The sequence below is a fragment of the Macaca mulatta genome, chromosome 3 (assembly GCF_049350105.2).
Source record: "Macaca mulatta isolate MMU2019108-1 chromosome 3, T2T-MMU8v2.0, whole genome shotgun sequence".
NCBI lineage: Eukaryota > Metazoa > Chordata > Mammalia > Primates > Cercopithecidae > Macaca > Macaca mulatta.
Window position 1 is genome coordinate 44,226,037 of NC_133408.1, and position 14,497 is coordinate 44,240,533.

General features: G+C 48.4%; 1 protein-coding gene across 1 annotated transcript in view; it reads right to left on the reverse strand.

Annotated features, from left to right (window-relative positions):
• The window catches only part of LOC718077 (mismatch repair endonuclease PMS2), a 20,948-nt gene continuing 6,451 nt past the window's right edge, over positions 1–14,497 (reverse strand). Inside the window, 6 exon segments of the mRNA XM_077996132.1 lie at positions 1–270; positions 4,310–4,479; positions 8,065–9,212; positions 9,215–9,237; positions 11,199–11,283; positions 14,398–14,497. Coding sequence (XP_077852258.1) covers positions 8,433–9,212; positions 9,215–9,237; positions 11,199–11,283; positions 14,398–14,497 — 988 coding nt within the window. The 3' untranslated portion in view covers positions 1–270; positions 4,310–4,479; positions 8,065–8,432.

The following is a 14,497-nucleotide window of genomic DNA, read 5'->3' on the forward strand; positions in this document are numbered from 1 at the left end:
TTTTAAATGGGTCTGATGTGTATTTTTTTTTTTAAGTAGCAGGTTCATTTGAAAACAAAAAAGGTTAGTGAAGACTCTGTCTTTCAAAACATAAAAATCTGCAATAAAACCGATGATTCCATACAGTGACTACTGTCAGTTCTGCGAAATGACACCCAGGTTGGCTACGTGTCTCATGGTTGGCCTTCCATGGGGACAGTTTCAGGGGTGGTCCATGTGGGTGATCAGTTTCTTTATCTCGCTTGTGTTAAGAGCAGTTCCAATCATCACCTGAGGACGAGACACAATGGTTCAACGTTTTAAAAGTTTTTTTGACATCAGAATGGCAGTTCTTCAGAAGCACTGTTGTCTAAAATGAGACTGGACAAGATTACAGCTCAAAAAAACCACCTTCTCTGAAAAACCTTCCCCCAGAGAAGCCTAGGTTCTAGATCTCAGCCCTCCACCTTTCTGTGACATCAGGTCCCTTGTGGCTGCTTCGAGGTGGCACTGCCTCCACTCGACACGACCACACCTGTCCCGAACGCAGCCACTCTCAGCGGCCACCCTGCCCTCTTGCCCTGGCAGGTGCAGCAGCCTCCCGGCTGGGCTCCCCGCCCCACTGCGAGCCCTCCAAGCCGCTCTCCACTCAGCAGCCAGTGAGTGGGCAGATTTTTATGTTTTGAAAGACAGAGTCTTCACTAACCTTTTTTGTTTTCAAATGAACCTGCTACTTAAAAAAAAAAATACACATCAGACCCATTTAAAGCGCTGTCAGGTCATGTCGTTCCGCTCCACGGCTTCCCCCTCACCTGAACAAAAGCCCCCGTCTGTCCCTGACTTGGCCCTCACTGGGCTGTGCCTGCACCCCCACCTCCAAGCACGAATGCCTCCCTTCCTCACCCCAGCTGCACTGCTACTCCCTTCCTCTTGCACATCAAGCAAACACCTGCCTCAGGGCTGCGGCACTGCCGGGACCCTCTCCCCCAGTGGGTGCAGGCGTCACTCCCCCTCTGTTGAGCTCCACCCTGCTGCCCTGGCAGGGTACTCTAGCCCTGGCCCTGCTGCCTCCCTGCCATGGGTCCTCTGACAGGAAGGAGAGGAGACAAGCCTGAAGCGCTCTGTCGCCTCCCTTCTTCCTGTAGCACCGAGGGCTCGCCATGTGCCAAGCACAGTCGGAAAGCGGCGACAGCAGTGACAGCAGTGACGGCAGGGTTCCACCAGGTCGGAGGAGGACAGATAACCAACAAGTCAACAGAGAACCAAGACAGACGGCGCCCAGGAGAGGGGGCCTGCTCAGGTGTGGGGAGGGGGTGAAGGGTGAAGGTGGCAAACCCAGGTAGAGAGGAGCGTAGGGAGAACAGGTGTAAGGCGGGGAGGAGACTGGGCGAGTGTGGAACTGGAAGGTGGCTACATGGCTGGAAGCGTGGTGGGGAGGAGATGGGGCTGGAAGGGTGGGCAGGGCTCAGAGCAGGGGCCTCGTGGGCAGGCAGTGACAACACCGGAGACGGAGGAGTAGGCCAGGGTGGGAGGGAAGCAGCAGCCTGTGGTTCCCCGGGCCCCGAGTCACACTAAAGACTCAGGACGTCAAAACTGACCAGCTGTGAGCTCAGCGCCACACTCTCACTCACAGACGCCAAGACTGGAAGGTCCATATTAGGTCTTGTTTTTTTTGCGAGGCAGGGGGTGGTGGGAAACCCTGTTGCCCAGGCTGGAGTGCAGCAGTGTGATCTCGGCTCACTGCACCTCCGCCTCCATGATTCAAGCAATTCTCCCGCTTCCGCCTCCCGAGTAGCTGGGATTACAGGTGCTCGCCACCACACCCTGCTAATTTTTGTACTTTTAGTTGGGGTGGGGTTTCACCATGTTGGCCAGGCTGGTTTCAAATTCCTGACCCCAGGTAATCAACCCACTTCCACCTTCCAAAGTGCTGGGATTACAGGTGTGAGTCACTACACCCAGCCCATATTAGGTCTTTATCAAAGCAACACTGTGGCTAGAACTCAGACTCTGGGCCCTCTTCTAATTAAATTCTGCCTTTGAGTCATTTCATCTAATCTCATGGCTGTAAGTTACACCTGATGCTCCCACAGCAGGCTCCATCCCACCCACTCCCCACGTGGCCCCCAGCTGCTGCTCTCCCCAGCTGCCCCAGTCAAGGCACCCCTTCCAGTCTGTTCTCTCTCCAGCAGCTGCAATCATGGGACTCCTAGTCCGTTCTCTCCAGTGGCTCCCGCCACACACAGCACAGACCCCAGGGTCTAGGCATGACCGGCAATGCTCTACGTAGCTGTCCTCTGGTTGCCGCTCTGCTCACTCCCTTCCCCTCTCCAGGGACACAATCGGCCTCTGGCTTCAGTCTTCCTACTTCCTCCACTTGGAAAGTTCTTACCCAAGAGGGCTCCAGCCTACTTTTTTTTTTTTTTGAGACAAGGTCTTACTCTGTCACCCAGGCTGGAGTACAGTTGCGTGATCTTGGCTCACTGCAACCTCGACCTCCCCGGCTCAAGTGATCCTCCCACCTCAGCCTCCTGAGTAGCTGCTGACTGCAGGCACCCGCCACCACACCTGACTAATCTTTTAATTTCCCCACCTTTTAGATGGCAGCTGAGATGCCACCTGCCCAGATGCCATTCCCTGACCACCATCTCACCTGGTCACCATGTTTTTCTGTAGTTATCTCCTGTCCCAAAATGCTGTTTTAGGCTGAGCGTGGTGGCTCACGCCTGTAATCCCAGCACTTTGGGAGGCCCAGGCGGGCAGATCATGAGGTCAGGAGATCGAGACCAGCCTGACCAACACAGTGAAACCCCGCCTCTATTAAAAATATAAAAATTAGCCAGGTGTGACGGCACGCGCCTGTAGTCCCAGCTACTCTGGAGGCTGAGGCAGGCGAATCGCTTGAACCCGGGAGGTGGAGGTTGCAGTGAGCTGAGATCACGCCACCACACTCCAGCCTGTTAGCAGAGCAAGACTCCGTCTCAAAAACAAACAAACAAACAAACAAAAGCACTGTTTGAATCTGTTGGCTGTGCTCACTGGCATCTAATGGGTGTCGTTTATTTGTGGTGATGTCTGTTTCTCCCCACTGTCCGCTCCACAGGGGCAGGGGCCGCAGCCGCCTTGTTACCTCTCTGTCCCCAGCGCCTGGAGCAGGGCGGCGCCACAGCAGGGGCTCAAGGAGCATCTGCTGAATAAGTAAAGGAATGGCATCCTGGCCTTTCCCAATGGCCAGCTGATACAGAGTCACTTTTCTTGGACATCAGGCTACTCCCCACTGCAGGCATAGCCCCTGCTACCACCTTCCAACACCAACCAGAGCAGCGGCAGTGGTGCCACGTGCAACGACAACCACAGCACCCCGTGAAGCACCTGCTGCCTCGATGACTCTGCAGAACCTTGTCTAATGTCGCCGAGTCCTGGCAGCAGCAAATCTTTATGTACTAGTGTTGTTAGGACCCCTAAGGTCCATAGACGAACAAGGAGCCTCAACCACTAACTGTGTTAGAGTCAACGAAAGCTCTGAGATAGAATACTGGCAGGCAACGGTGGCTCATGCCTGTAATTCCAGCACTTTGGGAGGCTGAGGCAAGGGGCAAAAGGAGACCATGTTTCTACAGAAAATTTAAACATTAGCTGGGCGTGGTGGTACATGCCTGTAGTCACAGCTACTCGGAAGACAGAGGCAGGAGGATTGCTTCAGCCGGGGAGGTCAAGGCTACAGTGAGCTGTGATTGTGGCACTACACTCCAGCCTGGGCGACAGAGGGAGATCCCGTCTTAAAAAAAGAAAATACTTTTTTTTTTTTTTTCTTTGAGACACAGTCTCGCTCTGCTGCCCAGGCTGGAGTGCAGTCGTGTGAACTCGGCTCACTGAAGCTCCGCCTCCCAGGTTCTCACCATTCTCCTGCCTCAGCCTCCCAAGTAGCTGGGACTACAGGTGGCCACCACCACACCCGACTAATTTTTTTGCATTTTTTGATAGAGATGGTGTTTCACCATGTCAGCCAGGATGGTCTCGATCTCCTGAACTCGTGATCCTCCCGCCTCGGCCTACCAAAGTGCTGGGATTAGAGGCTTGAGCCACCGCGCCCGGCCACGAATACTGTTTAACTGAGGTAACAAAAGAGCAATAAGTATGAGTTCAAGGTCCCAGAGAATGCAGACTACATAGATGCTCAGCTATGATGTTCCACGTAGCTCTGTGTAAAATGACTCCTGGCAATCACAAGGGCGTTTAACAGCCTTGACCAACTCAGGAGCTGGGCTGAGACCTTCCTCAGACTGCAAGCTGGAGCAGCTGAGCTGACAGCTGGGCTTTCTTTACTCACCGACTTCCGACAGGCTCTGGAGGCAAACATCTGCTTGACTCGGGACGGCCGGCACATGACCCCAGGGCTGTCGCTTAGCAAAAAGATCAGTTCATCGATGTCCTGGGGTCCGAAGGTCCAGTTTTTACTAGTTGGCAAGGAAATCAATTTAGCCCTTTCAGTCACTGGAGCTAAAAGAATACAATTTTGAGAAAAACCCATGACTTGAGAGACACATTTCACTTGAAAGCTACCTAGAGTGAACATCTGAGGCTGGACACGGTGGCTCACGCCTGTAATCCCAGCACTTTGGGAGGCCGAGGCGGGCGAATCATGAGGTCAGGAAATGGAGACCATCCTGGCTAACACGGTAAAACCCTGGCTCCAATTAAAATACAAAAAAAAAAAAAAAATTAGCTGGACATGGTGGCGTATGCCAGTAATTCTAGCTACTCGGGAGGCTGAGGCAGGAGCATCGCTTGAACCAGGGAGTCAGAGGTTGCAGTGAGCCGGCATCACGCCACTGCACTCCAGCCTGGTGACACAGAGTGACTCTGTCTCAAAAAAAAAAAAAAATCTGCTCTATGAATACTTATGGAAAAATACATATATACATATACACATATAGACACACATATAAACTATTAAATCTCTTTTTTGAGATGGAGTGTCGCTTTGTTGCCCAGACTGGAGTGCAGTGGTGCGATCTCAGCTCACTGCAACCTCTGTCTCCCAGGTTCAAGCGATTCTCCTACCTCAGCCTCCTGAGTAGCTGGGACTACAGGCATGCACCATCAAGCCCAGCTAATTTTTTTATTTTTAGTAAAGACGAGGTTTCACCATGTTGGCCAGGCTGGTCTTGAACTCCTGACCTCAAGTGATCCACCTGCCTCGGCCTCCCAAAGTGCTGGGAATACAGGCGTGAGCCACCGCGCCCGGCCTACTTCATTCTTTTTAATGGCCGCATAGGAAGTCACTGCACGGATGTACCATAATTTGTCTGTCAAATTCCCAACTAAAGCACATTTCGGTTGTTTCCAATTTCAATTGTGCACTCAAAGCTGCAACAAAGACTTCTGTGCATAAACCTGCTCATCTGTGGGTGCATTTCCGGGAGATAGACACTAGAGGGAGAATCACATATGTACTTTTTGATGGGAAATCTGAGAAAATGCACATTGCCACCAGTGGTGTCTAAGAGTATCTATTGGCCAATACTGGATATCAACCCTTCTAATCTCTGCCAGGCCGACCCCTGGGTCCTTTGCTGGGTGGCTTCAACATCTAATGTCATTAGATACTATCTTAGTCAATCCGGACAAAAGACAAACACCACCCCTAACCTTCACACGAGAAACTGACACTGTCACTCTCAGTCCCACATAAGTAAATGCGGTGAAAACGGATTTTCCACAGTATCAGTGCTGTAACTGTAAGAAATGACTCTGTTAAAGCAGACGTTTTAAAGCAGACTCTGTTAAACCATGGACGTTTTCTGGTTCTCACCTGGTGGCCTGAGCTGAGGATGAAAGGAGCTGAGATTAGGCCGGGCACGGGCCTGTAATCCCAGCACTTTGGGATTAATGCTCACGCCTGTAATCCCAGCACTTTGGGAGGCTAAGGTGGGCAGATCATTTGAGGTTGGGAGTTCAAGACCAGCCTGGCCAACATGGTGAAACCCTGTCTCTACTAAAAATAAAAGTATTAGCCGGGCGTGGTGGTGGGCACCTGTACTCCCAACTACTTGGGAAACTAAGGCAGAAGAATAGCTTGAACCCAGGAGGCAGAGGTTGCAGTGAGCTGAGATCGTGCCAGTGCACTCCAACCTGGGTAAAAGAGCGAGACTCTGTCTCAAAAAAAAATAAAGGAGCTGATATTGTTGTTTCTTTCTGTAAGTGCTCCAGGAAGACCTGGTCCCATGTCACCATGCTCGTCACCATCACAATCAACCACAGGGGAGAGTCTGGTGAACTGTGAGACCTCCACATGGCATGGATTACTGAGCCCACATTTCCTATTGTGAGGGGCTCCACACAGAGCTCAAATCCAAGTCATAACCAAACCAATCCCCAAATCTTATCTTCGAGGGTCTGTCTCCTGGTACCAATTCCATATCAGTCAGGGTACAATCAAGAGACAAAAACCACACCAGCGATTTTAACAGGGATTCTTTTTAAAAAAAAAAAAAAGACAGGATCTTGCTCTGTCACCCAGGCTAGAGTACAATGGCATGGTCATAGCTCATTGCAGCCTCAAACTCCTGGGCTCAAGTGAGCCTCCTGCCTCAGCCTCCTGAGTACCTGGGACTACAGACGTGTAGCAGTGTACTTGGCTTTTTTCTTTAGAGATGGGGTCTCATTTTTTTTTTTTAGAGATGGGGTCTCATTATATTGCCCAGGCTGGTCTCAAACTCCTAGCCTCAAGTGACTCTCCTGCCTCAGCCTCCCAAAGTGCTAGAATTACAAGGTGTGCACCACCATGCCAGGCCTGAGGAGGAAAAATGTATTACAAAGCATTACACAAACTAGTAAAAGGTGGTTAACTACTATGCTAATAAATACAGGAATGGAAAATGCTACTACCTCTAGGGAAGAGGGAGAGTCCTCAGAAAAGGAACTCTTTTTTTTTTTTTTGAGATGGAGTTCGCTCCTGTTGCCCAGGCTGGAGTGCAGTGGTGCAATCTCGGCTCGCCACAACCTCCGCCTCCCAGGTTCAAGTGATTCTCCTGCCTCAGCCTCGCGAGTAGCTGGGATTACAGGCGTGCACCACCACATCCCGCTAATTTTGTATTTTTAGTAGAGACAAGGTTTCTCCATGTTGGTCAGGCTGGTCTCAAACTCCTGACCTCAAGTGATCCGCCTGCCTCCGCCTCCCAAAGTGCTGGGATTACAGGTGTGAGCCACCCGTGCCCGTCAGAAAAGGAACTCTTGTAAGAGGCCCCTCCCCACTCAGGCTGAGTTTCAGAGTGAGTGATGACACAGGAACTCCTGCACCGCAGGAGGGAAGGGAAAGGACATCCCAGAAGCATCCCAGATACCAGCACAAATACCACCTCCCCTGGCGCCGATCCCAGGCTCTCCCGGGAATTGTCTGAATGTGCCCTGGTCCCAGTACACAGATAATCTGCTCAAAAGCTGGTGCTGGCCTAAAAGACCCAAGTCTTCCATGTCTTTGGAGTCTATGTCCTGCCACAGAGAACAGTATCTGGCCAGGCGCAGATGCTGGAATTACAACTGTGCACTACCGTGCCCGGCCAATTTTATTGTAGAGACAGGGTCTCCCTATGTTGCCCAGGCTGGTCTTGAACTCCGGGGCTCAAGTGATCCTCCCTCCTCGGCTTGGCTTCCCAAAGTGCAGGGATTACAGGCGAGAGCCACCGCACCCAGCTTCAAAATACTCTTAAGAAAAAACTTCACCTGGCGGGGGGCAGTGGCTCACGTCTGTAATCCCAGCACTTTCAGAGGCCGAGGTGGGTGGATCACCTGAAGTCAGGAGTTCGAGACCAGCCTGGCCAACATGGTGAAACTCCATCTCTACTAAAAATACAAAAAATTAACCAGGCATGGTGGTGCGCACCTGTAATCCCAGCTACAGCTACTCAGGAGGCTGAGGCGGGAGAATTGCTTGAACCCGCGAAGTGGAGGCTGCAGTGAGCCAAGATTGCGCCACTGCATTCCAGCCTGGGCGACAGAGCGAGACTCTGTCTCAAAAAAATAAAAAATAAAATAAATAAAAATTTAAAATAAAAGTAAAAAAGTAAAAAATTAAAATGTTACCTTATCTCTTTCCTTAGTTCATCTTCGGCTGCTTGATTTTCTCCAGGGCAAATCTTTGCCCTAAACTTCCTATAATTCTGTTCACCTTCACTTTGCTGTGTTTCACGATGTAACTGCTTTATTTGTTTAGCTAAAGAATTCATAGAAAAGTCCAGGGCCACAACATTCTTATTACTTTTTTTTTTTTTTTGAGATGGAGGCTTGCTCTGTCACCCAGGCTGAGTGCAGTGACGCGATCTCGGCTCACTGCAAGCTCCGCCTCCTGGGTTCACACCATTCTCCTGCCTCAGCCTCCTGAGTAGCTGGGACTACAGGCGCCCACCACCATGCCCCCCTAATTTTTTTGTATTTTTAGTAGAGACAGGGTTTCACCGTGTTAGCCAGGAAGGTCTCGATCTTCTGACCTCATGATCCACCCGCCTCGGCCTCCCAAAGTGCTGGGATTTACAGGCATCAGCCACCGCACCTGGCCCCTTCTTATTAATTTTAACGGCTACATCAACCTGAGAGGCTGACACGTTCTGAGTATTTACTAACTTTTGACGAATGTCAGAATTGGAAAGAATTTCTTCTTTTTTAAAACGCTTTGTGTTTGGGGATGCGAGATTAGTTGGCTGAGGCGAAACTCGAAATTTACACGCTGTGTCTTCCTGGTTTGGATGGCAGTTCGCATCTGAAAAAGAGTCGTCAGTTTCAGGCGCTTTCTCATGAGAGTCCGCGTGTTCCTGTGAGCCCCTGTCCTCTGGGGAGCTGGCCGCACACTCGCTGCTGCAGTGACTGCCCGTGTCTGGGATGCTGAACCCCTCAGAATCCACGGAAGTGCTGCCGTGCCCCGAGTCCTTCTCCACCTCCGCTCCGTCCGTAGGGTCCCTGGGTCCCTGACCGGAACTCGTTGCCTCTTTCTGAGGTCTCAGGAAGCCTCTGTCAGAGATGGCATCTGAAGTGCTAGAAGATGGCGTACCCCTTTTCTGTCCTGGAGGGCTCCTTCTTGCTTCTGGAGTCTTTGGGCTGTGAGGCTTGTTCTCCGTTGTGTGATGAAGAGAAAAGGCCTCTCGCAGTCTGGATATGGACACGTCCCTTTTTTCTTCTCGAGTCCTTAATGAAGGGGAATGATCCTGCTTTTCTCCCAGGGGCTTTTCCAAATCCGCGCTGCATGCATTTTTACTAAGTTACCTAAGCAAACGTGAACGGAGAAGAGGGTCAGGGACTATCCTGAAATGGTGAGAGGACGTGCTAATGTGAACAGATACTTCACAAAAGAGGAGATCTGCATGCTAATTACACAAACACGGTTCAATGTTCAAAATAAAACTATAATATGGGCCGGCCAGCACTTTGGGAGGCCAAGGCAGGTGGATCACGAGGCTAGGAGTTTGAGACCAGTCTGCACAACATGGCGAAACCCTGTTTCTACTAAAAATACAAAAATTAGCCGGGTGAGGTGGGGCACATCTGTAATCCCAGCTACCTGGGAAGCTGAGGCACGAGAATCCCTTTAGCCCGGGACGCAGAGGTTGCAGTGAGCCAGATGCTGCCACTGCTCTCCAGACTGGGTGACAGAGCGAGACGGTCTCAAAAAAAACAAGAAACAAAAAACAAAACAAAAAACCAATACAATAAGACATGACCATATAACTCACCAGAATGGGCAAAATCAAAAAACAACAAATTCTCACAAAGATCAGGATCGAGGGGAATGACTGAATGCCTCTGGTAGGAATGAACCTGGAATAGCTGCTTTGAAAAGCTCTCTGGGAATACCTCCTAAATCTGAACGTATGCACACCTGCAACCCAGCATAGTACTCCTATCAGAAGTGCCTATCGGCCGGGCACAATGGCTCACGCCTGTAATCCTAGCCCTTTGAGGTCAGGAGTTCAAGACCAGCCTGGCCAACATGGTGAAACCTTGTCTCTACTAAAAATACAAAAAAAATTAGCAGGGCACAATGGAATACACTTATAATCCCAGATACTATGGAGGATGAGAATGAGGCAGGAGAATCACTTGAACCTGGAAGGCGGGGGTTGCAGTGAGCCAAGATCACTCCACTGCACTCCAGCCTGGGCGACAGAGTGAGACTCCCTCGCAAAAAAAAAAAAAGAACAACAACCTATGCATGTTCGTCAAAAGACATGGATAAGGATGTTCATGACAGCATTCTTCATTATAGCCCCAAACTGGAAACAATTCAAATATTCACAAATTATGGTATCTGACTATAATGGAACACAGTATAGCAAATGAAAAAACGAATCTTGCCACATGACTTGGGTGAATCTCACAAACAAAATAATGAGAAAGAAACAAATCACAGAAAAGGACAGACTGAATAACTTCAAATTAAAAACAGATTAAACTATACTGTTACAGTTTTTTTGTTTGTTTTGAGACGAGTCTCGCTCTGTCACCCAGGCTGGAGTGCGATGGCGCGATCTTGGCTCACTGCAAGCTCCGCCTCATGGTTCACACCATTCTCCTGCCTCAGCCTCCCGAGTAGCTGGGACTACAGGTGTCCGCCACCACGCCCGGCTAATTTTTTGTATTTTTAGTAGAGACGGGGTTTCACCATGTTAGCCAGGATGTCTTGAACTCCTGACCTTAACTTATCCGTTCACCTCAGCCTCCCAAAGTGCTGGGATTATAGGACGTGGATGGTGAAACCCTGAGCAAGACTCTGTCTCCAAAAAAAAAAAAAAAAAAAAAAACTTACATGACCATAAATTGTTCTCTCATTCCGGTCAGAGAAGAGCTGTATAATTTCATTTTATTCTTTTTTTTTTTTTTTTTTTGAGACAGAGTCTCGCTCTGTCGCCCAGGCTGGAGGGCAGTGGCACAATCTCGGCTCACTGCAAGCTCCGCCTCCCAGGTTCATGCCATTCTCCTGCCTCAGCCTCCCGAGTAGCTGGGACTACAGGCACCTGCCACCACGCCCAGCTAATTTTTTGTATTTTGTTTAGTAGAGACGGGGTTTCACTGTGTTAGCCAGGATGGTCTCGATCTCCTGACCTTGTGATCTGCCCGCCTTGGCCTCCCAAAGTGCTGTGATTACAGGCGTGAGCCACCGCGCCCGGCCTCATTGTATTCTTCGAGGCATTAGTCACTAGTTGTACTGAAATGCCAATGGAACTTACCTGAATCAACAGAAATGTTAAGAACAACAAATGGATACTGATGTCGATTATACATGTGGTAGACCTCGTTCACAAGTCTGGAGACCTGCACAAAATACAAGGAGGAGGAAAGAATAAATGACAAATGTTCCCGGCCCCCCCACATTCTAACAACATACTATTCTAACCAACCAGCATGTTCTCAGAAGGAGATTCTTTTTTTGTTTTAATGAGACAAGGTCTCGCCTTGTCACAGGCTGGAGTGCAGTGGAGCAATCATGGCTCACTGCAGCCTCAACCTCCCAGGCTCAAGTCATCTTCCCGCCTCAGCCTGCCATGTAGCTTGGACTACAGGCAGGATTTCTTTTTTCTTTTTTCTTTTTTTTGAGATGGAGTCTCACTCTTGTTACCCAGACTGGAATGTAATGCCGCGATCTTGGCTCACTGCAACCTCCACCTCCAGGGCTCAAGTGATTATCCTGACTCAGCCTCCAGAGTAGCTGGGATTACAGGCACACGCCACCACAATCAGATAATTCTCGTATTTTTAGTACAGACAGGGTTTCACCACGTTGGCCAGGCTGGTCTCGAACTCCTGATCTCAGCTGATCGGCCCGCCTTGGCCTCCCAAAGTGCTAGGATTATAGGCGTGAGTCACTACACCTGGCCTGAGGATACATCTTTTAACAGCTTTACTGAGACGTGACTAACATGGAATAAACTACACATATTTAAAGTGTGCAATTTCACAAATTTTGACATATACACAAACACCTGTGAAACTATCCCCACAATCAAGATAATGAATATATCCATCACCAAAAATTTCCTCACAACTCATGAAGTGATATTTCACTAACCACAGATTCCTAAAACTGAATCTTTTTCCAACCTAAAGTTGCTCTACGAGAAATTCTAGTGAAATGTAGGCACAGCTTAAATATTCATAAAACACATTCAATGTACATAGAAACGTATTTATGACATTAAAATGTCATTAGAAATAAACCAAAATATCACATTAAGTATTAATAGTTACAATTAATAATTATGAATCCGTCACACTATAGGTTAAAAAATTTAGAAGTTTAGCAAATTACAAGCAAACTCTAAAGCATCATTAAAAAACAAGGGCCAGGAGCGGTGGCTCACGCCTGTAATCCCAGCACTTTGGGAGGCCGAGGCAGGTGGATTGCCTGAGCTCAGGAGTTCTCGAACAGTGAAACCCCATCTCTACTCAAATACAAAAAATTAGCCAGGCATGGCAGCATGCGCCGGTAATCCCAGCTACTCAGGAGGCTGAGGCAGGAGAATTGCTTGAACCTGGGAGGTGGAGGTTGCAGTGAGCCAAGATCACGTCACTGCACTCCGGCCTGGGCGACAGAGCGAGACTCTGTCTAAAAAAAAAAAAGGAAAAACAGAAAATATTACTGAGGTATAATGTTGTGTTGCTAAGATACAAACTCAAAAAACCCATGTAATCATATCAAGATGATCGGTTTACACTTGAGGCAGAAGTAATATGAACCCTTATTTTCCTAGGAAAATAGAAAGAAGAGAAAATATAGAAATCTACAGAAAATATAGAAACCATGTAATCAGTCTATACTGAATGGTGACACAGAATGTTATAAAATATTTAGTTTCTTCAAATAGTTTTAGTTTTTACAATAATAAATATACTGGTGATTAACAAGTGTTTATATATGTATGTATATATACACACAACGTATATAACGTACATATTCACATACAAACACACTCACGTATATGCAATTTAAACAACTATACACAGAGGCCAGGCGCGGTGGCTCATGCCTGTAATCCCAGCACTTTGGGAGGCCAAGGCAGGCAGATCATGAGGTCAGGAGTTCAAGATCATCCTGGCCACATGGTGAAATCCCATCTCTACTAAAGATACAAAAAATTAGCCAGGTGTGGTGGTGCGCACCTGTAATCCCAGCTACTTGGGAGGCTGAGGCAGGAGAATCACTTGAACCCAGGAGGTGGAGGTTGCAATGAGCCAAGATCGCGCCATTGCACTCCAGCCTGGGCAACAGAGCAAGACTCTGTCTCAAAAAACCAAAAAAAAGGCCGGGCGCGGTGGCTCAAGCCTGTAATCCCAGCACTTTGGGAGGCCGAGACAGGCGGATCACGAGGTCAGGAGATCGAGACCATCCTGGCTAACATGGTGAAACCCCGTCTCTACTAAAAAATACAAAAAACTAGCCGGGCGAGGTGGCGGGCGCCTGTAGTCCCAGCTACTCGGGAGGCTGAGGCAGGAGAATGGCGTGAACCCGGGAGGTGGAGCTTGCAGTGAGCTGAGATCCGGCCACTGCACTCCAGCCTGGGCAACAGAGGGAGACTCCGTCTCAAAAAAAAAAAAAAAAAAAAAAAAAACCCCAACAACAAACAAACAAAAAAAAACCCAACAAATAAAACTGTACACAGATAGATACGCTCCTTGACTTATGATAGGGCTATGCCCTGATAAACCCATAAGTTGAAAATATTGTATGTCAAAAATGCCTTTGTGATAACCTATCTCAGCCTTGCCTCAGAATACTTACATTACTCTATAGGCAAAATAACACAACACCTATTTTATAATAAAATGTTGAATGTCTTCTGTAATTTATTGAATACTATACCGAAAAAAAAATGGTTACATAGGTATTTGAAGGATGATATCTAAGGCAAAAATAACTTTCGCAACAAGGTAAAGTAGTAGAAAAATACAGATTTTTTTTGAGACACAGTCTCACTCTGTCACCCAGGCTGCAGTGCAGTGGCACAATCTCGGCTCACTGCAACCTCCGTTTCCCAGGTTCAAGCGATTCTCCTGCCTCAGCCTCCCATGTAGCTGGGATTACAGGCGTAGGCCACCACACCTGGCTATTTTTTGTATTTTAGTAGAGACGAGGTTTTGTCATGTTGGCCAGGCTGGTCTCGAACTCCTGGTCTCAAGCAATCCACCCACCCAAAGTGATGGGATGGCAGGCATGAGCCACTGTGCCCGGCCAGAAAAATCTTCAGTTGAAACATCTTAAGTTGGGAGCCATCTGCAGTAGACTTCTGTAAATGCCCAAAATAAGATAACATTAAAGCCATGTTTCTCAAAGTCCTGAGTTCCATGTTATCTGCCTATTATCAGAAAAAAAGTTATCCATTAAAAGTCAAAGGCATAAAGGATAAACTAATACAAAAAAATTGTAAATACCTTTGCGGGGTCACAAGGCCGCCGGTTGATAAAGAAAAACTGTCTGTCTGTTGAACTCCTTCCAACTCCATGCGCGCATTGTGAAATGAAACCTGAGATG